This window comes from Scardinius erythrophthalmus, assembly GCF_964197995.2.
Source record: "Scardinius erythrophthalmus genome assembly, chromosome: 12".
Taxonomy (NCBI): Eukaryota; Metazoa; Chordata; class Actinopteri; order Cypriniformes; family Leuciscidae; genus Scardinius; species Scardinius erythrophthalmus.
Genome location: NC_138232.1, coordinates 17,712,036 through 17,736,139, shown reverse-complemented (window position 1 = coordinate 17,736,139; position 24,104 = coordinate 17,712,036). Strand labels below are relative to the sequence as shown.

At 34.5% G+C, this 24,104-nt stretch overlaps 3 protein-coding genes across 7 annotated transcripts in view; 2 read left to right on the top strand and 1 right to left on the bottom strand.

Moving 5' to 3' along the window:
• The first annotated feature begins 1,640 nt into the window (after window positions 1-1,640).
• Window positions 1,641-11,707, top strand: meltf (melanotransferrin). Its single transcript, XM_081381454.1, has 16 exons — window positions 1,641-1,894; window positions 2,066-2,220; window positions 2,454-2,553; window positions 3,185-3,370; window positions 3,462-3,612; window positions 3,723-3,790; window positions 4,103-4,287; window positions 4,427-4,589; window positions 4,693-4,844; window positions 5,056-5,152; window positions 5,384-5,578; window positions 6,583-6,736; window positions 6,835-6,902; window positions 7,907-8,094; window positions 8,169-8,361; window positions 10,194-11,707. Exons 1-16 carry the CDS (start codon window positions 1,846-1,848, stop codon window positions 10,247-10,249), a joined length of 2,160 nt encoding a protein of 719 aa, XP_081237580.1. The 5' UTR covers window positions 1,641-1,845; the 3' UTR covers window positions 10,250-11,707.
• A 1,311-nt stretch (window positions 11,708-13,018) lies between these two features.
• On the top strand, window positions 13,019-19,962 carry lrrc40 (leucine rich repeat containing 40). The gene is made up of 15 exons (XM_081379811.1): window positions 13,019-13,260; window positions 13,593-13,774; window positions 14,178-14,251; window positions 14,341-14,470; window positions 15,287-15,410; window positions 15,493-15,635; window positions 15,720-15,892; window positions 16,424-16,514; window positions 16,645-16,690; window positions 16,821-16,929; window positions 17,008-17,115; window positions 17,203-17,313; window positions 18,817-18,894; window positions 18,999-19,184; window positions 19,374-19,962. The coding sequence occupies exons 1-15, from the start codon at window positions 13,116-13,118 to the stop codon at window positions 19,477-19,479; spliced, it is 1,806 nt and encodes a 601-aa protein (XP_081235937.1). The 5' UTR covers window positions 13,019-13,115; the 3' UTR covers window positions 19,480-19,962.
• Window positions 19,963-22,011: 2,049 nt separating this feature from the next.
• The window catches only part of lrrc7 (leucine rich repeat containing 7), a gene marked incomplete at its 3' end in the record, with an annotated part of 37,470 nt that continues 35,377 nt past the window's right edge, over window positions 22,012-24,104 (bottom strand). For 4 of the 5 annotated variants that reach the window (XM_081379807.1, XM_081379808.1, XM_081379810.1 and 1 more), the window contains 2 exons: window positions 23,788-23,862; window positions 22,012-22,150 (listed from right to left, as the gene is read on the bottom strand). In XM_081379807.1, coding sequence (XP_081235933.1) covers window positions 22,043-22,150; window positions 23,788-23,862 — 183 coding nt within the window. Of the gene's footprint in view, window positions 22,307-23,787; window positions 23,863-24,104 lie in introns of all 5 variants that reach the window. The other variant, XM_081379806.1, reaches the window with a different exon arrangement.

The following is a 24,104-nucleotide window of genomic DNA, read 5'->3' as shown; positions in this document are numbered from 1 at the left end:
TTACGTTAACGTTACGTTACGTGACATATTGTTCTTCAGCTGTTTATGACCTCTTTCCACAGTTGAAAAACATTGATTGATCGATATTATGTATGAGGGTATACATTTCGGTAAGTTGTACTATCTATTCTAAAGTTGTACACTTTAGAATAGATTTGTTTATTAAATAGTTTTTTAAAGCTATTAGTATTTTTACTTTGTATTTTTAAAACACAATATATTAACTAATATGCAAATTTAAAATGCCGGTAACCGGAAGTGCCAAAATAAAAGCTCGAGGAGGTCGAAATCACTGATTTAGAATAAATTAAAATGCCTCATTATGTAAGACATATTTAGCCTGCTTTTGCGGCGATATTTATGCATATTCCTCCATTCACCCAGTATTTAGCAGAAATTAATATAAACGTGCTATTAGTATTAGTAGAAAAAAAATACTAATAGCTTTAAAAAACTATTTAATTATTAACTAAAAAAATAAATAAGATTAAATTAAGATGTTAACTATATATTTCTATTTAGCATTGTTCCACCACATAATTTAAATTACTGTTTTAAGGTGACAATCTGTTACACGTTAGAAGATTTACTGTATCTTGAAGATTGTTGATTTGCATCTTCTGTTATAAAGATGAAGATTGACCTTTCGTTAATAAAAAAAATAAACACGTTGTAAAAATTAAACAAATGCTCTTTTAGATGTTTTGTGTAGATGTATTAAGATGTATTAACAAAACAAATCTATTCTAAAGTGTATATATTATATATTACCACAGTAGCCTGATGATACATCTCACTGTCCTTTAGGCATGGCCATCTCGACTAGCCTACCGCACACGCATGCACGTAGTGTATAAAACATATATAAAATACATATATATATTAAAAAAAGGGCCTCATTGATTAATTTTGCCTGGGGCCCCCACACAGTGTTGGTTCGCCTCTGCACAGAAGAAATACACGTCAATATACGTGAACTATCACTTTAAGAAATATTATAGAAGTCTTGGAGATCAGTTAAAACACTGCCACAACAAACTGTGCAGTATTATAGTAGGCTATTATTGCTATATCTGTCGTCGTTAAGCATGTTTCCTTCCTGTTGTTAAACATTTATGTCCCTTGGCGAGCTGAGCGGATGTGTAATGGTGTGAAACTTTATGACAGTAACATTTGATTTATTATTACAACGGATGCAAATTAAAGCCGTAAGTTAGCCATGCAGCCAAATTAAAAGTGATTGCGTCTCGGATGCATTTTCACTTTTGTTAATTGAAGAAGTCTATGTTTTGTTCACAGCCTGCTAGAGAAAGTATTATGTTTGGACAATTTTAGATTAAATTATAGGCCTATATATAATTTTTATTTTATTTTTCTCTCGGTTTATCAACCAGAAAGTGTCCTTAACGCTTTTTGTCTTCAGTTTGAACAACAGTATCTAAACTAGCCTACGTTTGACGAAAGTTGCTCGTTTGAAATAGCCATTTTCTTTTTCAAAGTTATTTACCTGGGTTTATTATTTTTACCTGGGTTTATGACATTGCACTTGATTCAGAGTCTCCTTTCCATTCTCTTATGGAAAAAGGTGGAGCTTCCCAGAATGAAAGACCCCTCTGTGTGCACCTTGGACCTCCGCCCGTCTTGGACGTGTCGTTTTGAGTCCTCGTGTCTAGTCATATTATAGCCTATAAATTTCGAATGTGCTGCACGTAGAGGTATATCGTTTATGATAAGGTACCATTTCCAGTTTAGTTATGTCAAAGGGCTGAGTTTTGGACTTTGCAACAGACTCTCAGATATAAAGCTACAGTACAGTATCAACATCTGCGCACTCTCGAGTCAGAGATGGACACCTGGGCTTTTCTAAGTGTTCTGCTTGCAGTCACGCATTATGGTAAGAAACATTTAAAACTTAAAATGATTTTCCCCATCCCACTCAGGTTAATTATTATAGCTATACGTTTGTACTCCGTTATATTTTTAAAGTTAGCAGCGTTCTGAGCAGGAAATCAGAACATTTTGAGGGGAAAATTATGATGATGATTTTATACATTACTTCGTGCAGTGTCAGGGCAGAGTACAATAAGGTGGTGCACTATTTCTGAGGCGGAGGAGTCCAAATGTAAAGCCATGTCTCAGGCCTTCACCAGTGCTTCAATTCGACCAGCATTACAGTGCGTCCGTGCCTCATCTAAAGCAGAATGTGCTCAAAAACTCACCGTAAGTCTGTCAATCTATCTGTCTGTCTGTCATACATCTATGCATTAATATTTAAGAGGCTTGTATCACATAATTTACAAACAAACTTGACAAAGGATAGTGTCTCTGCTTAAATAGCATGATTTGAAAGTGTGTAGTGTTTTATTTGCAGAAGAACACTGAAATCATTTTATTAACAATGTAAAAAGCCTGAATAACTAAGTTGCATTTGTGATTAATACTGATTTTGACAGAAAAAAGAAGTAGATGCCTTTTCAGCCAGTGTTTCAGACATATACAACATTGGCAAGCAAGCCAGCTTCAAAATTGCAGCTGGAGAATCTGGAGCAGATGGTATGATCGATGTTCTTATTTTCAAGATACCAGATTATGCAAGTTGTACCAATGAACTCTGTTGAAATGGAAAGACAGTGATTAAGGACACAGGTAACACTATACAATAAGGTTCCATTAGTTAACATTAGTTAACTACATCAGTTAACACTAACTAATAATGAACTGCACTTCAAAAGCATTTATTAATTTTGTTAATGTTAATTTCAACATTTACTAATACATTATTAAAATCAAAAGTTGTATTTGTTAACATTAGTTAGGTGAACTAACATGATCAAACAACGATCAGCTGTATTTATATTAACTAACGAACAAATACAGTAACACATCTATTGCTTATGGTTAGTTAATGTTAGTTAATGCATTAACTAATGAGCCATTATTGTAAAGTGTTACCAGGACGTAATTAAATGTTAGCAGCAACATTAGGTTGGTTATTAACAGATGATATCTGTATCTGTTTTTGATTTTCTTATTATAATTAAAATATTATAAATATACATTGTAATACAAGTACTGATGTTATGGACCATCCATTGTTCTATCTGGAAGAGTTCAACTTTTAGATCAACATAAAATGTAGACTAACATAAAGTCTTCAATGTTTTTCTTCTCTTAATGGCCATAGGGAAAGGAATAACTTACTACGGTGTTGCTGTGGTTAAAAGGACAAATTCAGCCATCAACATCAACAGTCTGAAGGGGAAGAAGTCTTGTCACACCGGGAAGAACCGCACAGCTGGCTGGAACATCCCCATAGGGTATTTGATTGACACTGGGATGATGTCTGCCGTGGGCTGTGACATCCCTCAAGGTACTCTTTACTTTTGGTGAAGCGCATCAAAAATTGTCAGATTGCCTTTTTCAGATAGAAAAGTATCTTGTGGATTATCTTGGCTTTTTAGGGGTTGCCGACTTCTTTAAGGCCAGCTGTATCCCGGGGGCTAAAGATGACCCTGCTTCCCTGTGTCAGCTCTGTGTGGGAGATGGAACCGGACAATTTAAGTGTGACCCAAGCACCAAAGAGCAATACTATGCATACAACGGAGCATTCAGGTACCATATTCTTTGTCACATCATACTACACCGAAATCTGGTGCAGTTGCAGCTTTGATAGTGAGAAATATTCTCAGTATGTCAGTTAACTGATGTTTTGGGCTTCACAGGTGCTTGGTTGAGGATGTAGGTGATGTCGCCTTTGTAAAGCACACCACTGTAGGCGAGAACACTGATGGTAAATGTGTAGTCTAGTCTGTGCTTCTCAACCAGGGGGCCTCACCAAACTTCCAAGGGGCCACAGAATGATAAAAATATATATATATATATATAAACAGATAAAACAACATGTAATAAACTAACACAATGTAAATTAAATAATAATAGTATACATAATAATAATAAGGTCCCATTTGTTAACATGAACAGAGTATAGTTATAGTTCTGTTATTATAGCAAGTTGGGGCCTTCTAATATTGTGTTATGGATAACTGATAGATTGTGATCTGTATATGAAGTTAATAATACATCTTTTAACTTTGTGTGTCAGGTCAGGGGGAATCATGGGCTCACGGCTTGCAGTCTGAAGACTATCAGCTCCTGTGTCGGGACGGCACGCGCAGTCCAGTCAGTGATTATGAGAAATGCCATCTGGCTCGAGTGCCATCGAGGGGGGTTGTTGTCCACACTGACATCAGCAGTTCGGTGGTTTACAACATGTTGCGTGAGGGACTGGTATGATCTTTTAGTGATATCGAAGGTTTTCGACTTCGTTAGGATTCATTCATTATTTTCTAATAGAGTGAATACAAAATGTACATTTTATTTTGTTGTGCAACGTTTCATTTAAACGTGTTTGTGTGTTTCTCTTCAGCAAAAGTCTGGGTTCTCTATGTTCTCCTCAGCAGACTTCAATGGGGAAAACTTGTTGTTCAGCGACGCTTCAACCACATTTATCCAAGCTGGAAATGAAAACTATATCGAATGGATGGGCCGATACTATGACATACTGAGCGCTATGGACTGCTCAAAGTCAGGTGTGAATCTCTGCATCTTCAGCAAACAATGAAAAATGTTCTATTTTCTTTCTTACATAAATTGTGCTTAAATCTGTTTATCTGTTGGGTGTGTGTTATATAGATGTCCCCTCTCGACTTCGATGGTGTGTCCTGTCTAGTGGAGAGCAGCAAAAATGTGCAGACATGGCTGTGGCTTTCAAAAGCAAAAATTTGATTCCTGATATTCAGTGTGTCTACGGCACATCTGTGGAAGACTGTTTGAAGAAAATACAAGTATGCCAGTCAACAGTCATTTAAATACCAAAACATCTTATCCATACTTTCTTTTTTCTACATTTTTCTTAATAACACCTACAATAGAGTGCAATGATAATGTTCTGAAACGTAAAATCTTTTTCATTTTATCCGTAGAGAAATTGATTTGTATAAACTCAGTGCAGGTGAAAAAGTTGTGCTCTATTTGAATGAGACTCTTTTCCTCCAGAACAAGGAAGCTGATGTCATCACTCTTGATGGAGGCTACATCTACACAGCGGGAAAGAGTTTTGGTTTAAAACCTGCTGTTGGAGAGAGCTACACAGGTTAGTGCCATACACTGTCAGTGTACTTTGACTTAACCAGCTTAATATGCTTCCATATACTTTTTATATGAAATTACCTGAATATAGTACAAGGTAAACATTCAAAATGTGCTCTCTAGGTAACTACTTTGTGTTTGGGAAAGATTTTTAGCAGTGCCTGATGAAACATTCAGCTGTTTTATTCATAACTGATGATTCACTTTCACAAGCCACTGTGATTCTCTGTCATAGGAGACACTGACGGAAGCATTTATTATGCCGTGGCTGTGCTGAGGAAGAGCAACAGAGACATCCAGAGATTCAGTGACCTCAAGGACAAGCGCTCTTGTCACACAGGTTATGGCAGAACTGCAGGCTGGAACATTCCCATGGGTCTGCTAATAGAAAAAGGCATCATCAGACCGGAGACATGCCAAGTGCCCCAAGGTAGGACATGTAGTGGACTTATACAATGGGGTCCAAAAGTCTTGAGACCAAAGTTAAATTTTTCGGTTACATGTTTCACTCAAAGTGTTATTTGTAATTTGTAAATGAAACATTTTGTGGTAACACTTTACAATAAGGTCTCCTTAGTAAACGCCAGTTAATGCAATAGCTAAATTTAATTATCAATTAGCAACACATTTTTTTACAGCATTATTGAAAACGATTTTACATTGCTTGTTCATGTACGGAGTTCCTAAAGGGACATAGTGATGGAAAAAATATGAGATTTTGTCTTCACTCACAAAACCTTTGTGCTCCCTCACAAAAGAGAACGCAAAAGCATTCACAATTTTTTTTCTCCCATATATATATTTTTCCTTCACCATGTCCCTTTAGGGGCTCTGTAGTACATGTTCATTCACAGCTTATTAACTAATGTTAACAGACAACTTGATAAAAAAAAAATGATTAGTATATCTTGAACTATATCTTTACATGACCTAAGGCTAATAAATGCTGTAATGTACTGTTCATTCTTAGTTAATGTTAAAAGATGAAACCTTATTGTAAAGTGTTACTCATTTTGTATTACATTAGAAATGAATGCTGAATAGAAGCACGATTTGGACCACATTATATTATATATATATATATATATATATATATATATATATATATATATATATATATATATATTATGATCATCCATCCATTCTACAAACCGCTTATTCTCTTTAGGGTCAAGGCTGGATATATCATGATTAAACATTTGCAAACACATTGCTCTAATAAATACAAGTTATGTGAATCAAATAGCCAGTAGTAACATTTATTTCTCGTTGTAACCTAGTGACCTGTTAAGATTTGTATAATGTAATAATTCCAGTTTTTTTATTTAATTTTATTGTCATTAATAAAGGCAACCACAAATTGTTATATATTGTTGTTTGCTGTATATGAATACCAAAGAAGTCAGTGTAATGAGGGTGTGAATCTGCCTTTAGCTGCTGGGGAGTTCTTTAAATCATCTTGTGTACCTGGAGCCAATCAGAACGGTTTCCCCAGTAATCTGTGTGAGCAGTGCATTGGAGACCGCAGTGGTGAGAACAAGTGTGAAAAAGGCAAGGACTTATACGACGGTTACGATGGAGCCTTTAGGTAATCCACTCTAATGCACAATAGATCTGAAAGATTTGGTGCTAATGAATCTGCATGACAAATAAATATTTGAACATGGTCTTTGTTTATATTCCCAGGTGCCTTGTTGAAAATCATGGTGATGTGGCCTTTGTCAAGCATTCCACTGTATTTCAGAACACAGATGGTAATTCTCAGAAGTTCTCTCTTGCTTTTAGTCAAAAAAACCTTAAACGCCTAACTGGAAGTCTAATTTGCTGTGGGCTCTTTAATAATCTTTAATAATAATAATACAAATAACAGTAATAATAAGAATACATTTTATTTTCTATAGCACCTTTCATTTAACCAAATCGGTAACACTTTACTTAAAGCCTGTATGTATAATACACTATAAAAGTATTTTTAATGCAGTAATTCTGCCATGTAATGCACTTTATAATGCAATGTATGGACTCATGAGTAATTGTAACCAGTTATAAAACAATATAATAATTATCTATTCATTGAACATGCCTTTACAAAGTAAATTGCATTAAAACACATGACAAACAACCAATTTCAGATTCTTCAAATATTATAATGCAATTTAACTTTGTTTACAATTATTTATGAAGATATAATGTATTATAATTTTATAAATACCTTTATAATGTGTTATATATAAGTCTTTAAGTAAAGTGTTACCATGAAATCTACTTCACAAGTCATAAACATAAAGAACATTTTAGAAAAAAAAGAAAGCATAGCAAAACGTAAATGAATAAAAACCAAACTTAGAAAATAGGACCATAGCAGAAACAAGAGCATAGAATTAAAGAAGGAAGTGAAAATATGTTAATAATTAATTATTATTATGATGAGTAAAGAGACTAAATATGCTAATAATTAGCTAGCTATAATTACTGTAGCTATTTAAAAAAAAAACACTTATAAAAAAGTGAATGGTTGGAACTGGTCTAATTTTAATAATACGAAGAAGAAGAATAGTGTTTGATTTAAGGTCTCTGATCAACAATACTTAAGAGAGAAAATTAAGAAACAAAAACTTATATTATTCAAAAAAACAACAAAAAAAACTAAAAACCCATTGGAAATTTCAGAGAGAATTATGTAACAGCAAGCAGAACATTACTTTGTGTGTGTTAAAGTCTCTAGTACTTCTCTCATGTCAGAATTATTATTTTCCAGGAAACAATACTGATCCTTGGGCGGAACAATTGGATTCCCGTCAATTTCAGCTGCTTTGCTCTCAGGAGTCTCGTGCTGAAGTCACTCAGTACACTAAGTGCAACCTGGCCCGTGTCCCTTCCCACGCTGTTATGATAAGACCCGATACCAACCACCACCTCATCTTTGGCCTTCTGGACAAAGCCCAGGTAGCTTATGCCAAATGTTATTTTTCAGGGTAATATCAAAATGGAGGTGTGACTTTCTGGTTTGTATCTTTCAGAATTTCTTTGGAGCTAATGCTGCCTCAGGCTTCAAGATGTTTGACTCCAAAGCTTATGGGGGGTCCGACCTGATTTTTAAGGACTCAACTATCACTTTAATTGGTGTGGGAGAGAAGAAGACTTATGAGGAGTGGCTTGGCCAGAGCTACCTGGATGCTGTGAAAACCATGGAGTGTTCAGCCACATCAACAGGTACTGCCAGTCTGCATAGGCCTATATATTTTTTCATCTTATTATCTCTCTCTCTCTCTCTCTCTCCTCTCTCTCTCTCTCTCTCTCTCTCACTCTCTCACTCTCACTCACACACACACACTCTGACTCTGTTTAACTTTAATTCTATTACTCTCTACTAGTCTTTTGTTTCTTTGTATGTACAAAATATCTCATTAAAATACATTCTTTAAAAAGTAAAAATCAGTTAAATAAAAAGTATTCCTGTAGCTCAAACAGTAGAGCATGGTGCCAACAACACCAAGGTCATGGGTTAGATTCCCAGGGAATGCATGAACTGATAAAATGTATCATTTGAATGATATTTAACTCGCTTTGGATAAGTATGAAAAAAAGAAGTGGGAATGATAATATTAGTTTTTTTTTTTATTAAAGAAAAAATATTTTCATTAAAAACATTAAAGAACATTAATAGTCAAATAAAAAATATTTTTGTTTTTAAATGTATTCATAATTTAATACAATACATCCATGAAATAGACTATAAAAATAAATAAAAGAAAAATAAACATTCTTCATTAAAGAACAGGAAAGAACCCATTAATGGTAAAGTTTTTACATTGAATAATAATTATTATTATTATTCATATATGCACTAATTTCAAGAGAAAACTGGCTTGTACATACAAAAACTTAAAGGGGTCTTGAATTGCATTTTTTTATGTTTCCTGAGGTACACTTATAATGTTAGTATGACTTTTACTTCAAAAATGGTCATAATTTAGAAATAAAAGGCAATTTTCTACCCTGATTTTAGCCCTCTGATTTGAACACTCAGTTGGAAGGGGCGAGTCTGCTGTGAGACTTCAGTGTTAACGCCCACTGCTGTGATTGGCTAACATCTTTGCATATGAAATAATTACATGTGGAACTCTTTACGTTTTTACTATTACAGCTGTCGAGATTAACAAAACGTGAAAAGTGTTGATTATGACAACATATTTAGATCTATAGCATTATATTAAAATCGTGGCATGACATGTTGCAGTGATGAGCATTGTAGCCAATGAGAGACATGTCTGTTGAGCGCATGAATGCAGTGATCTCGTCATTAATACTCGATTTCTGCACTCTCACAAATGCTTTCATCATAACTAACAGTGCAAACACAATGTAAATAAGGGATTCGTTGATTATAACGGGAGTTCAGATAACTCCAGATAACCAGTCACTGATAAACTCGCGCTGTGTGATTGACAGCTCCAATGATTGTAAAGGGAGCGTTCTTTGACAGCTTTCTGTATATAATTCAATCACATTTTAAATAACAGATTATTTTCGTGCTACTAAGAGAAAAAATGTGAATTCACTTTCCCAGCATTAGGATCCTTTGGAAAGTAATGTTATTTTTAGTCCCGTGATTCTGTATCTTTCTTCTCTCCTTCTCATCTCACTAACGCGGCAGTAGGCAGGGCCAAATATGTGATGATGTCGAAGTAGGCATTGATCTGATTAAGCATAGGCGGTCTTTCATATGCAATATTACGTCATAACGTGCCAAAATCTGAAACGTGTCGTCTTCGGAGCTTGGTTTCAATAAAAGCTGTTTTTGTACTAAAGTTCTTTGTTCTGAAACAGGATTTTTTTATAGTACAATGACCTCTTGCATGTCAAAAGATCAAGGAAAAATCGATTTCTCAATTCATGACCCCTTTAAAATGATTTGCTTACAAATAACATCAAGGCTAACTCCCTCTTGTGTTCTATTGCTTAAATATGAAATCATTTATAATACTTGGATTCTTCTAGTAACTCTTTCCACTGTGTGTGCATTGGTTACTCTTCCGTTGCAGTGTTGTCCTCATCCTCACTACTGCTGATGTCCCTGGTGTCTCTGTTGGCTTTGTAGCAGGTCTGCCAGCCACAGCAGGGGTTTGGCAACGTCTTCTCTTCTTGACTCTGACCTTCATACCTGTACCAATATATCTATAGGTGATTCAAGTTCAAATCAAGATGTCAAATTTAAAGCTACAATATGCTTAAGCAATAGCAATGCATTTTATCTGTGATTGTAATGGTACATAGTATGGCTGATAAGATTTCTGAGGGAGATTTTGAGGACCGTCTTAAATTAGGAACCACAAAGAGATGTCTGAAGTCTTTCTTTAAACTAGTTTAAACCAAAGCTGATTCATTATCATGACCATTTGTATTATTCTACTCTGAAATTGCTGAGGGCAATAGCCATATCAGTGCATATGCTTTGCCTGTTACATATTTATTGCACAATGTTTATTGCAGCACTTAAAACCAACATTTATTATGCTATGAACTACTTGAAGGCACATGCCATATCAGGGAATATGCTGTGTCTAGTATTTTCCTCTTTGATGATTTTCTTAAACTACTATCATGCCGTTGAATGCAACATGCACTGGAGTTTTACTACTGAATGGATTGAAAAGGTTCTTTTCCTCTCATATTCTCCCCAGACTGAAAGCAGAAGAAAATTAGTTTTCAGTGGGCTTTTTCTTGCTTTTGCTGTCTCAAATCAACTGCACATTGTGCAGCTCATGCATATAAAATCCAAAATAATGTATTAATCAATCTGATAATTAGTCACTGAGTTGAAATAAGTTGTTGAATTCTGATACACTCAGTAATGCTGTCATATCTGGGGGAGAAATATATATTTCCAGTGCCTGTGCAGTCTGTTCTGTTGCAACATTAAACCCCCTTTGTCTCTGCATTTTGTTAGTATTGTTGCAAAGCTGTTAAATGTTAAATTCCATTTACTAAACAATGTTCTCAAACTGTATATTAAAAAGGTGACAATTTGCTTGCCTTTTTTTGTGGTAGTAACTGATTGTAAATTCCCAAAAAATATTCATACAGATCATTTTAGTCAGGTGAACCCCTACACTGAGATAAATAAACATTCATACTATTCATTAAACATTTATAGAAATTCAAGTCCAAGCAGATGGGGCTTAACAAGAGTCTTGTCTGGAACCCACAATGGATGGACCTCCAGCAGATTTTGAATCATTTATATAATAGATCATCCCTTCTGCTTGCTTTTTCACATCAGTGTGTGCTTTAGATGTCTGTTCCAGTATAGTATTCACTATTTTGCTTCGAAATTTGATGTTTCTTTGAGAGATTTATTTTTATATGTTGTTCAGATACCATATCAGTGTATATGTGCTGACACATGAATGTCTTGCATTAATGTTTAGCCTGCTTTTTCTTGGTTGCAATTTCTTAATGAAATGATTGAGATATAACTAATATTTAGTTGCCAGGCCAGTGCGTCTGCTCAAGTATTACAACTCACTGTCTCTTATTTTAAATAAACAAGCATCATAAAAATTTGGGTTGTTGTTTTTTTTATTTTTCATTGACTTGTGTTGTTTGAAAATTATGTGATGTCCAAGATTTCATTTTAGTCAAGATCTGTTATTATCCAGTTAAGTTTATGAAGAGGTCATATTTTAAAATGAACTTGAAGGAGAGTTTTAGTTTTCACGCTGTAAAACCGTGTAAAGCACGGTGCCAACTAAAAGGGAACGTTCTCAGAAGTTATATGGGACCAGTTGCATAAACATATTATGTTAAGATACAAGATCTTAAACACTTATGACCCACTAGCAGTTAGTCAAGAGGCAGTCAATCTTTTTGGTAGCAAATTAGGTCAATCTACGTCTCTATGTAACTGACTTAAAAAAAAAATGTAGTCTATAACAATTAAAAAAAAAAAAGAATAATAATTATAACCCCCAATCCCTTCCCATAATGTTTGCATAATGATAAAATGGAATGTGTCCTATGTTTGCTTAACAAGAACGTTTTAAACATCGGGGCATTTAAACGTTCAGAGAACATTTAGAAATAACGTTTTCATAACCTAATGGGAACGTTAGCATAATTATTATTTTTTTAAGAATTTTTTTGCTAAAGTCAAGTGCCTGTGTTATAATTATTGTATATAAACTTATATACAATAATTATAACACATCTAATAATAATAATAATTCGAATCTAGTTTTATGTGTACAGATGAATGTTACATTACTTTAAATGTAACATTCATCTGTACTACACATAAAGCTTGAACTATATTCGAACAGCCTATTACCTTAAATAGATTTGTGCAATTATTAAAACACTGACTTGTAGACTTAAATATAATAAAAATAAAGAAATAGATACATTTTTATATCTAAATTACTGTATAGCTATATCTATCCATCTCTTCATTGTAGATGGGTGGTTTTATCTCAATGGCTGCAACAGCTGTTGTAGTTCACTAATAAAGTAGCACCATCTGCTGATCATATTACCATATTGGATAGCACTGTACATCTACAGTATAAAGCTGTATAACACAGCATGAGCAAACGGAGGAACGTTTGTAACATTTAAGAAAATATATGTTAAAACTGCTATTGGCTATTTAGGTGTAATTGATGTTTCCTATCTCTATGGGTCACCGAAACATAAAAGGTTTCTATTAAATAAAAAATATTTATACTGTTAGAAAATATTTGAATAACTCTTAAATACATGTATTATATTTAAATTTCTAATAATAACATTTTTATTATTTTTATTTTCATTTTGTAGGCTATGCCATGGAAAACTACTTTCGTTCCTTGGGACTTTTATTTTAAAAATTGGAGGCCATGTTTAGGTATGTGACAGTTTACTTCACAACACTACACAACCTCATTCACGGTTACTACAGGTGTTAAACGCATAACAACATCGCATTCATGTCTCGTTTCAAACGAGGAGCACATGTGGACTCTAGAGCAGGATTCAGACAGGAGAAAGAAGACTGTCCTGTCCCATCTGGATTACTAAAAGCTGCTAGAAAGAGCGGGCAACTCAATCTATCCGGGCGCGGTCTAACCGAAGGTAATTAACGTTACAGTTAAGTTACTGGAAAAGGACTATTCAATTTCAGTTAACAAACCTCACAAAAAATACCAAAGCAGCCATAATTTGTGGCGCTGACATACTGTAATGCAGATATGACATTTGTAATTAATGTCATGGAAAAAGTAATGAAAATGTCAAAGATTTTGTTCAAGTTTCTGTTCAAAAAATGTTTGAATGAGTTCTAAGTTATCACAAGACATAACGTTACAGTAAAAACAACAGCTGTAGCAACCATGGCAGATTGGGTGAAACTATGATTAAAATGGTGTATTTTTGTAAGATTCTACATCATGTTATTTTGGGTTCAGTTCCTCAGAGTGTGTGGAGGTTGAATATAGACACGCCTCAGGAATCTCAGCAGAACTTGTCATTTGGAGCTGCAGATCGGTGGTGGGAACAGGCAGATTTGACCAAACTTCTGCTGTCCTCCAACAAACTCCAGAGCCTCTCTGAAGACGTCAAACTCCTCCCTGCCCTGCTTGTATTGGATGTAGGTTTCAGCATATTTCATTTTGTTTGAGAAATTAATTTTATTAAAAAAAAAATTATAAACGTTGCACGACAACACTTTTTATTCTATTTATTTTGTTTTATAAGTACATATAAAGGACATAGATGACTACTCTATTATGGTTAAATCAATCTAGTCCTTTAAAGTTTAAACCACACATTTGTTATATTATATTGTATTATATTATATTGTATTATATTTTATACAGTTGGGTCCACAAGTCTGAGACCATTAGTAAAAAAAAAAATTACATTTTTTAATTACAAATTATCAGCATAGCTTTTGAGCGTGTCGAATAGAAATATTTCACATCTTTTCCAATTTTCCATGGAGTTTGAGGGTGTGCATTGTAATTAATTGTAAACTATGTGCCTTTTCCCAGGTCCATGACAATCAACTAAGCTCATTACCAGATTCTATTGGAGATTTAGAACAACTACAGAAGCTCGTATTGAGGTACTGATGGAGGCAACACTCTGTATAAAGCAATATATAAACCTATTAAAGTGTAGACCTTGTGCCATAATACCTGGTCCTCTCTGCAGTCACAATAAACTGACGGAATTACCTTTGGGTCTTTGGAGGCTTACAAACCTGCGATGTCTCCATCTGCAAAAGAATCTGATCAAAAATATTCCTCTGGATTTGGGGAACCTGGTTAATTTAGATGACCTGGTAAGTGACTGACCGACCTCTTGTCTTGACCAGCAACAAACTACAGTATATGGCCATATAACTTTCTTACTGCATCATAAAAGCCTAGTTCCTCAAATAATGTTAATATCTCTCAGTTTACATCAATGTACACTACCAGGTTTGGTGTTGGGAAGATTTTTTTAATGTTTTTGAAGTATGTTAAGAAGTATCTTATACTCACCAAGGATAATGCTCTCTTATGCTGCATGTATTTGATCGGAAAAAAACAGTAATATATATATATATATATATATATATATATATATATATATATATATATATATATATACAATTTAAAATAACTCTTTATTTAAATATATTTTATAATGTAATTTATTCCTGTGATGGCAAAGCTGAATTTTCAGCATCATTACTCCAGTCTTCAGTGTCACATGATCCTTCATAAATTCTAATACACTTTTTTCCTGCACAAGAAACATTTCATGTTATCATAAACAGTTGTGCTGCTAAACATTCTTGTGTAAACTGTGATGCATAAATTCTTTAATAAATAGAAAGAACAGAATTTATTTGAAATATAAATCTTTTGTAACATTATATATTGTATTTACTATCACTTTTGATTTAATGTGTCCTGAATATAAGTAATTTCTTTCTTTCTTTCTTAAAAAAAAAAAAAATCTTGACCCCCCTAAACTTTTAAACGTTAGTGTACATCAGAAATAATACACTGCAGTATGATAATTTGTTATACCTTATAAATCAAAGATGTTGCTATGAATGATATACTTCAGTATTCCAAATATTTAGTTTTCCTGCTCTTCCCTCTAAAAGGATCTCTCCAATAATCATCTAATGGATATTCCAGAAAGCCTGGCAAACCTGAAAAGTCTTGTGAAATTGAATTTGTCCTGCAACAAGCTCCAGAGTCTCCCTCCTGCCATCAGTGAAATGAAAAGTATGTTTTGACAGCAGGTTAGATGTGAATCATGTTTACTGGTTAACCCGTGAACTCATCCTTCTTTTATAAACCCTCACAGACCTGAGATTGCTGGACTGTTCGCAGAATCAAATAGAGAGCATTCCTCCTGTCCTGGCTCAGATGCAGTCCCTCGAGCAGCTTTACTTAAGACACAACAAGTTACGATATCTTCCCGAACTGCCCTGCTGTAAAACTCTCAAGGTAAACCAAACCACTGATGTGGTAGAATAAGTTATGATTGTCTTTAAAGAGAAAGACTAACACAAGGCTGTTTTATGTTTAAAGGACCTTTTTTGTGGGAACAACCAGATTGAGGTGTTGGAGGCGGACCATTTGAAGCACTTGAGCTCTTTGAGTTTCTTGGAGCTCAGAGATAACAAGGTGAAGAGCCTTCCTGAAGAAATAACACTACTGCAAGGCCTGGAGCGCCTGGATCTGACTAACAATGACATCAGCAGGTGCTGGACAGAATTATGTTATTGCATGTATACTGTAAAATATATAATATAATATACAAAATTATGGACTATTATCCCTTTTTATTACTCATTAAGCAATACAGATCTGCAAATCATTTGGATAATATTTAATAATTTGTGTACCGTAAGATGAAGAGCGCACAGAGTAAAAATTCTTCTTTGTATATTAAACTGAAAATTCTGTAATTATTTACTCGGTCAGTTCATATCATTCCAAACATGTATTCTGTATTCTGATCCTTGACGTGACCAATAACCGATAGTTATCTTATGAATTTTAGGGATAGTGAATATTAAATGAATGAATTCAAATTCAGTCATTATTTACTCACCCTCATGTCATTCTCTATCTATCTTATGTGGAACATAGAAGATATTTTGAGAAATGTCTTTTTTTTTTTTTTTTTCTCCATACAACGGAAGCCGATGGTCAACAGTTTTCAGAATGTCTTCTGTTGTGTTCTGCAGAAGAAACTAAGTCATTCACAGTCTCTCTCTTCTGTGAAACAGTCTGCCATGTGGACTTGGCGCATTACCTAAGCTGAAGTTTTTGGCTTTGGAGGGCAATCCACTGAGGGCAATCCGCAGAGACCTCCTGACTGTGAGTGTTCAACATATCCCATCAGTAAACAGCTTGTCTGTCCTCCTTTGTTCTTATTAATCTCAGATACCAACACCGGAAAAGTCATCAGTGAAATGCATCAGAAACTGTTACAGTATCTTCTTTGCAGAAAGGAACTGGTGAACTCCTAAAATATCTCAGAAGTCGAATACAAGGTATGTCTAACACCAAGTAAAGATTTGTAGAGTCTAATATCATTTTTAAATGATCATTGATTTATACATTATAAAAAAGACAAGGTTCTTTGTAACATCATTGTGGGTTTTTGTTATGTTTGAAATGTAGAGCAACCTGATGGGGGCTTGAAAGGAGATCCAAAAACAGCAATGACTCTTCCAAGCCAAGCTAAAATCAATGTACATGCCATCAAAACTCTGAAAACGCTAGACTACAGGTAACAAAACTTCCTCATAAGCAACTTTGAGAGCGGGAATTTGTGCATTTAACAGTGAAGATTTGCCATTTTCCTTAGCGAGAAACATGAGGGATCCATTCCCGATGACGTATTTGACGCCATTGATGATAGTCCTGTGTCCAACGTAAACTTCAGCAAAAATCAGCTGACGGCAGTTCCACCGAGGTACAGTAACAGCAATGGCCTTTCCATTCCAGAGATTTACTGAACACTTACAGAGCTTAGTTAAAAGAATTCTCTCATTTCCTGCAGAATTATGGAGTTAAAGGACACCCTGGCAGACATTAATCTTGGGTTTAACAAGCTAACAACCATTCCAGTGGACTTTTCCAAACTGAAACAGCTGCTACATATAGATCTCAGGTAATCCTTAAACTACTTTTATGCCTTTTAAGGCTCTAATTTCAAGATTTAATTCTCCTAGTTCAGTGGTTTTCAAATGTTTTTGTCACACCAGCAACATTTGACTACTTTCGATAGTGTTGTATTTTTAAGATGGCACAAAGGACAAAATAACTATACTTATCTTGTGGCTGGTAAATTCTAGGTTCTGAGTTTTAAAGGACAAATCTCTGAGTTCAGATATTTTGTGTTCTGATAAATGTTGCTTATACAAAATATACATACTTGACAGAGCATGTGAGCGGAGTGGAGCGGTGAGAATCTCCGCTCATCGCTCACGGAACTGTTCACCCCTCCGCTCCCCCGCTCAAAGCTACATCAGGCCGCTCCGCTCATTATCGCTCAGCGCTCAACGAGGTTTGCTTCGCGCTCCACTCAAATCGCCCCCCGCTCACTCCAAAAAAGGAAAAAAATCACTGTTAGCTTAGACCACAGCCTTACCTCCTAAAGAACTAATGAGTAACAACAACATTTTTCTAATAGAAATGTTTTATTTCAAATTACAGGCCTATGTAAGAAGGAATATAGCCTACACAAAAAGTCCTGTAAAATTAAACGAATAAATGGGCCTAATAATATAAATAAAAATTATATAAACAAAAATCTACATACATTTTTTAAAAGTAAATTAACTATAAGGCCAGAATTTTGATAAGTGAACTTTTGCGCAACACGCACGATTAAAATTTAAATTGGCTTCCATACACACAAACTGCTGTAAAATTAAACGAATAAATGGGCCTAATAATATAAATATTATTACAGACGACACAAATTCGGCTACATAAAATGAACCATTAGGTCTACTTGAATGAAAAAACTAATTTGTTTGAATATTAGCCTACGCTATATTTAATTTACACTTTGTTACAAGTTACCGTATTCAATTTGCTAACCTTTTGTTTTCTTCCGAGCGTGTTCGCGTAGCTCACGTTCATGTTTTCGAGAGATGTGTATTTTGAGATTGCAAAATGAATCTTTGCTGACTGAAACGATGTCTCCACATTCGTTTTCTTGTACCACATTATCATTGTTAGTTAGTTTTATTATATTAATAGTAGCCTACACCTGTATGACTTCTCATTTTCCTTTTTGAAGTAGCCTACTTTTTGAACTCCATTATTGAGCCGAGTTTGGACTGAAAATAGTACTGTTGATGACTGTGCAAGACAGATGGATCCTGGTTTAGGTTTGACTGAGCATGCTTCAGACTCGTGGTGTGAGCGGAGCGAAATTGGAGTGGGAAATAAGGCGACGCTCCGTCCTTTTAAAAATGCCGCTCTGCACTCTGTCCAAGATCCGCCCGCTCCCGCTCCCGCTCCACTCCGCTCACATGCTCTGATACTTGATGAATATTACTCTAAATAAAATACTGAATACTCTATATAAATAAGACCTCTGATGTCACTTAAAATTGACATCTTACCATGTGCACTGAACTAATTATTATTATTATTTTTTCAGAAACAATCTATTGATCTCACTGCCAATGGAGTTGGAAGGCTTAACCAAGCTGCGGAGTATTATTTTGTCTTTTAATAGGTAAGTTCTACCATTACCACGCTTACAAAGTACTAGTAACTGAATAAATATATGATATCACTGTTTCTGTGTTTGTTGTGGTCTAAATCGTTATTTATCTTTAGGTTTAAGTCATTCCCAGATGTGCTGTACCGCATCTTATCCCTTGAGACCATTTTAATCAGTAGCAATCAAGTTGGAGGCATTGATCCTGTCCAAGTGAAGACCCTAAATAGTCTGTCTACTCTGGATCTGTCCAACAATGATATCATGCAAGTGCCACCAGAACTTGGCAACTGTACCAGTCTGAGGTGAGGCTGATGTTTCCTTCTGATTCTAGCAAACTGAGGACTTTAGTCTGGGTAGAATCCATATTTTACATGAATGAATGTGAGGTAGAGAGAACAAATGTTGTGTCTTTCCAATTGGACAAAAACAGATCTTTACAGACTTGAGACTGTTAGTTTAACATGATCATATGATTTATCTTATGTCTTTAGGGCTCTAATGCTTGATGGGAATCCTTTCCGTAATCCAAGAGCTGCCATCCTTAGTAAAGGAACAGATGCTGTCCTTGAGTATCTCCGAGGTCGTATTCCGACATAATTTTCACGTTTAATATAAATTCAACCATCGGTGATAAGCGATCAACTCTTGTGCCATAACACTTTTATTTGCACTTCATGACCGTATAAAATATACAAGACAAAAAAAGAAAAGAAATCATCTCCTGCCACTTGTTTTAATTCATCTTACCTGCCACTCTGCCCTTAAAAATGACATTGTAAAATCATTACAGAATTTTGTAATTACATATTTTATAAATAAACACATCGGCATACTTTGTAATGAAATTAAGACAAAAGGAAATCAAATTAATAAAAAAAAAAATATGTTTGTGCAAGCTTTAAACTTTATAATTGCTTTTCAGTGTGAACGTTGATATTTTCCATTATGAAAGCACTAGTAATAAATTATGAATATTAAGCGTTTTGGTTATTGTGTGTTATCATCTGTAAAGGACCACAGAATGACCAGTAGAAACAATAGTGACATTTTTATTATTTGTACAATAAAGATACATTATTCAAAACACCTCTTAGATACTGAAAAAATTCTGTACTCCAAAGCCGAAAATGGCTCCAATATTTGCTGAACAGCATTGGACTTTCTTCTCCTTTTTATACAGGTTTGTTATTTTAATTTTTTGTAACTAAAATTTATTTTAAATATGTACATATATCATCTGCAAAATGCATTCTAGACACAGAATATATGTCATCAATTACATATTTGCTGTAATACAGAAAAAAATCAGAAGGAGTAAACTTGCATGTGCAAATAAATGATATGATAAATTGTCACTAATTCTTTTGAACTAAATTGAATAATTTATTCTAGATATAATTACTTTTTGCACAAAAATGAAACGGCATTCAAGTTCAGTAAGTCTTAATACTGCAGAAAGCTTTAAGTACATTCACAATCTATTGGAATAAATTATTTAAATGTCTCCATTCATAGTTATTTACATCAATACTGCAAATAGACTGAATAGTACCATATATTACCTTTTATATTCAATAGGTCTTTAAACACATACAAAAATGACCATTTGTATATTCATATACATATATGTTTATGACACAAATTCACAATTACTTTAGAAAGAATTGTACATATTTGTTTCTAGTCTTTCCCTCTTCCCTCACAATCTAACTCTCTGTCCATACATTGGTTCTGTGTTCTTTATAAAATTTAACAATTTGAGCATAGCTAATATCAATATATTAGAAACCATTATCTGAAAACGTTTAGTAAAAATAATCATTATCAAATGTTCTTTCACAATAGTATTTGAACAATTAATTGCATCATCCATCATAATCTTTCTCTGAAGCTAAATGCAGTGGGCGTTGAGTTTGGGGTCTTTCAGAAGTCTCGAAACTCTCTCTAAATGCTACATTTTTAGCAACATTTTGAGACATGCCTGGGAGGGATATTATGGCACTGTTTGTCACACTGATGACTGATTTAAAAGGGGGAAAAAATGCCAAAAGAGATGCAAAACAATGGATATGTAAAAACAGTTTGTCCAAAACACATAGACCCCTAATAAGCATCCTAATAAAACAAGTTTAAGAGTGAAAGCATGCTCTAATCAGTAAAGCCTTACGTGTGTACACCGTTTCTAGTCCGTTTTATTATGACAGGAATTCCCTTTGTTGTCCCGTTAAAAAAAATTATTAAAAAACTTAAAGCAGCTTAACAACATCAAAGCAACTGGAATTAAGCTTTTTTGCGTTCTTTTTCCATTTAAGCTGTAGTATGTGATATGAAAGTACATTGTTATATAGAAAACTGTTGCCGATACACTGCCACATGTGCATGAATGTTCCTGGCAGCAAACGAATTCAAAAAACATGGAAATGTGCATTCGCGTTACCTAGCGAATGAATAAGACCCACCCGGATGTGAGCTTGGAAAAATCCACGTATGCCAATAGAGGGCGCTGCAGGAAAACCTCAAAAACGGAGGAAATATTGCTTAGGGAACCTTTTCTGTCATTTGATTTGTGCAAATACAGAAATGTTAAAAGGGGACTTTTTTGTTTGTTTGTTTGTTTGTTTCCCCTAAATTGTCATTTCGTGAGAAGGATATCTCTTCTAGATTGTTACAAAAACTCGCCAGTGTGTTAGAAAATCATCAATGTGTCTTTCATTCACATTCTACGCTCTAATCACATTTGAGTTGTAAATGTATATATTTACACAAGGCATTTACAAAGTTGAGGCAGTGTTATGGTGGGTAAATGTCCTTAAAAGCAGATGTGCTTTCATGCTCCAAGATTAAACTGAAAAGCTGCTAGGAAAAATAGGTACAAAATAATACGCCATATAAATAAGCAGGAAAAAAGTGCACCCACTTACAGCCACAGGCTGAGATAAAGAAGAATATCAACAACATCAACGAAAAAGATTTCAACAAATGAATGTTGGTGTAGAATGTGTAAGCCATATGTAACGTTATTAGATATGTCCTCTAGTGTACATTTGGCACTGGAATTTGCCATTGGTCCAGCAATTGGCAAAATTGTTCCTAGATAAAAAGACAATGTACAAGTTCCTGTGTTCCATCTGGTTGAGAAGTCTTTAAGCTATAAAAATATTTATATTGTGCTCTCCCTTAAGATTACCAAGTCCACAGTTTTCGGGAAATTCTTCAGAAGAGACACTGCAGTTTCATGCTCCATGTGTAAGAAACTATGTCCGTTGGCCTGCAATGCAAGAACGAAGCACATGGTAAACAAAATGAACTGGGAGAGGAAGGGAGGAAAGGAGGGAAGGAAGGAGGGAGGGGGGCAGGAACAGGCACGGCAGCACAGGAGGGCTGGGAACAGGCCTAGCTCAAAGAGGATAAAGAGATATATACACTGTGAGGGAGAGAAAAGATAGATGCATAAAGGAGATCATGCTGTAAAAGGAGAGAAGGTGGAAAGAAGCTGGTCTTTAGACTCTGCATCTGTGGAAAGAGAAGACGACTGACGGCAACACACAGAGACAGCCCGATAACTTCCCATAGAGTTATTTAGGCACACAGAGCCTGGATCGCCCCTTCGCCCCGTTACAGGTAAAGGCAGCAATGCCAGACATTTTGCTTTTATGCTAAACATACAGACAGATACTGTCTGAATAGCAATTTAGACATGTGCGTGTCTTTGTACTGTTACTGTAATCATCCTGTTACTGTCCAGAAATAAATTTATATATAAATATACACTACTATTCTAAACTTTGCAACTGATTTTTTTAAATACTTGTTAAAATATGAATACCTTTTATTATTTAAATGATCAAACGTGACGATAAAGGCTTTTAAATTGTTATTTAAAAAAATGATTTAAAATAAATGCTTTTCTTTTCATTAAAGAACAAAAATGATTCATGATTTCCACAAAAAAAAAATACACATGTTTTCAACTGATAATGCACCAAATGGCTGCTTAAAATTCAGCTTTGCCACTAAAGGAATAAATGACATTTAAAAATATATTAAAATAGAATTTTTTTTTTTAATCAAACCATCCAAACTTTTGAACAGATAATATATAATTTGTATTTAAAGTGCCCCATTACGATTTTTCGAATATTACCACTCATTTGTGAATGTAAAAGGTCTGTACATTTTTTTTTAAGATCAAAATGCAAAAAAGTCATTACGGTCGACCAATCACAACAGACCGGGCCATCTGACCAATCAGTGCAGACTGAGAGAGACAATCTTCAAATGAACCGGTTTCAGACTCTTTGAAAAATGCAGTGATGTGCAATGTATATTATGAGAAAATTAAAGTGCTGCATGTAAATCTTTTGTAGGAGACCTCCAAAACAAAATGAAGAACCTATTATGCTAGTTTAAAGGTTCTTCATTTTGTTTTGGAGGTCTCCTACAAAAGATTTACATGCAGCACTTTAATTTTCTCATAATGGGAGGTAAAGGGATACGTTTCTTTTATTGGGAGGTAAAGGGATACATTTCACTACATTTTCAAAAGACCAGATTCAATCTGCATCAAAGATAAACGTAAATGTCAGGTTGAGGTAGTTGGTTGTATTGATTAGTAATATTTTGTAATATCTGATACAAAAATTTCATAATTCAATTGAAAATATAATATTTCATGCCATTAAATTGACTTATAAGACATGTGGCAGCTTGAAATGTTATAACAGTCTGTCATGTCAAAGTTGGACAAACATAACAACAGAAGTCCATGCTCACTTGTTTGAGACACACACACACACACACATACACACTGGACATTTAATGCCACATGCAAAGCCCTCCACTTGCAGTGTGGCGGAGGATGCATTGTCGCAGCTCGTGGGACAATGTGATGGAGAACAGTGTTACCTTCAGAATTTTGTCCCCTGGTCGTAGAACGTTGGTGGCAGGTCCATCAGGCTGTACCCTAGTAACAAAGATACCCTATAAGTCAAAAGTGATATGAGGTTAGGAACCACATGGTGACTATGGTTTAGAATCTTTGCCGTTTAATCTGGATTTAGATTTTCTTTGGTTTCTCTCTTTCTCGCTCTTTTTCCTCAACTCAAAAATAATTACATGTATCTATAAAATTACCTTTTACGATTAATAAGTAAATGCAAATGTTTAACTAAAAAGTAAATGTAAAACATACGATTAATAAAAAATTCTTAGGTTTTTTTTAA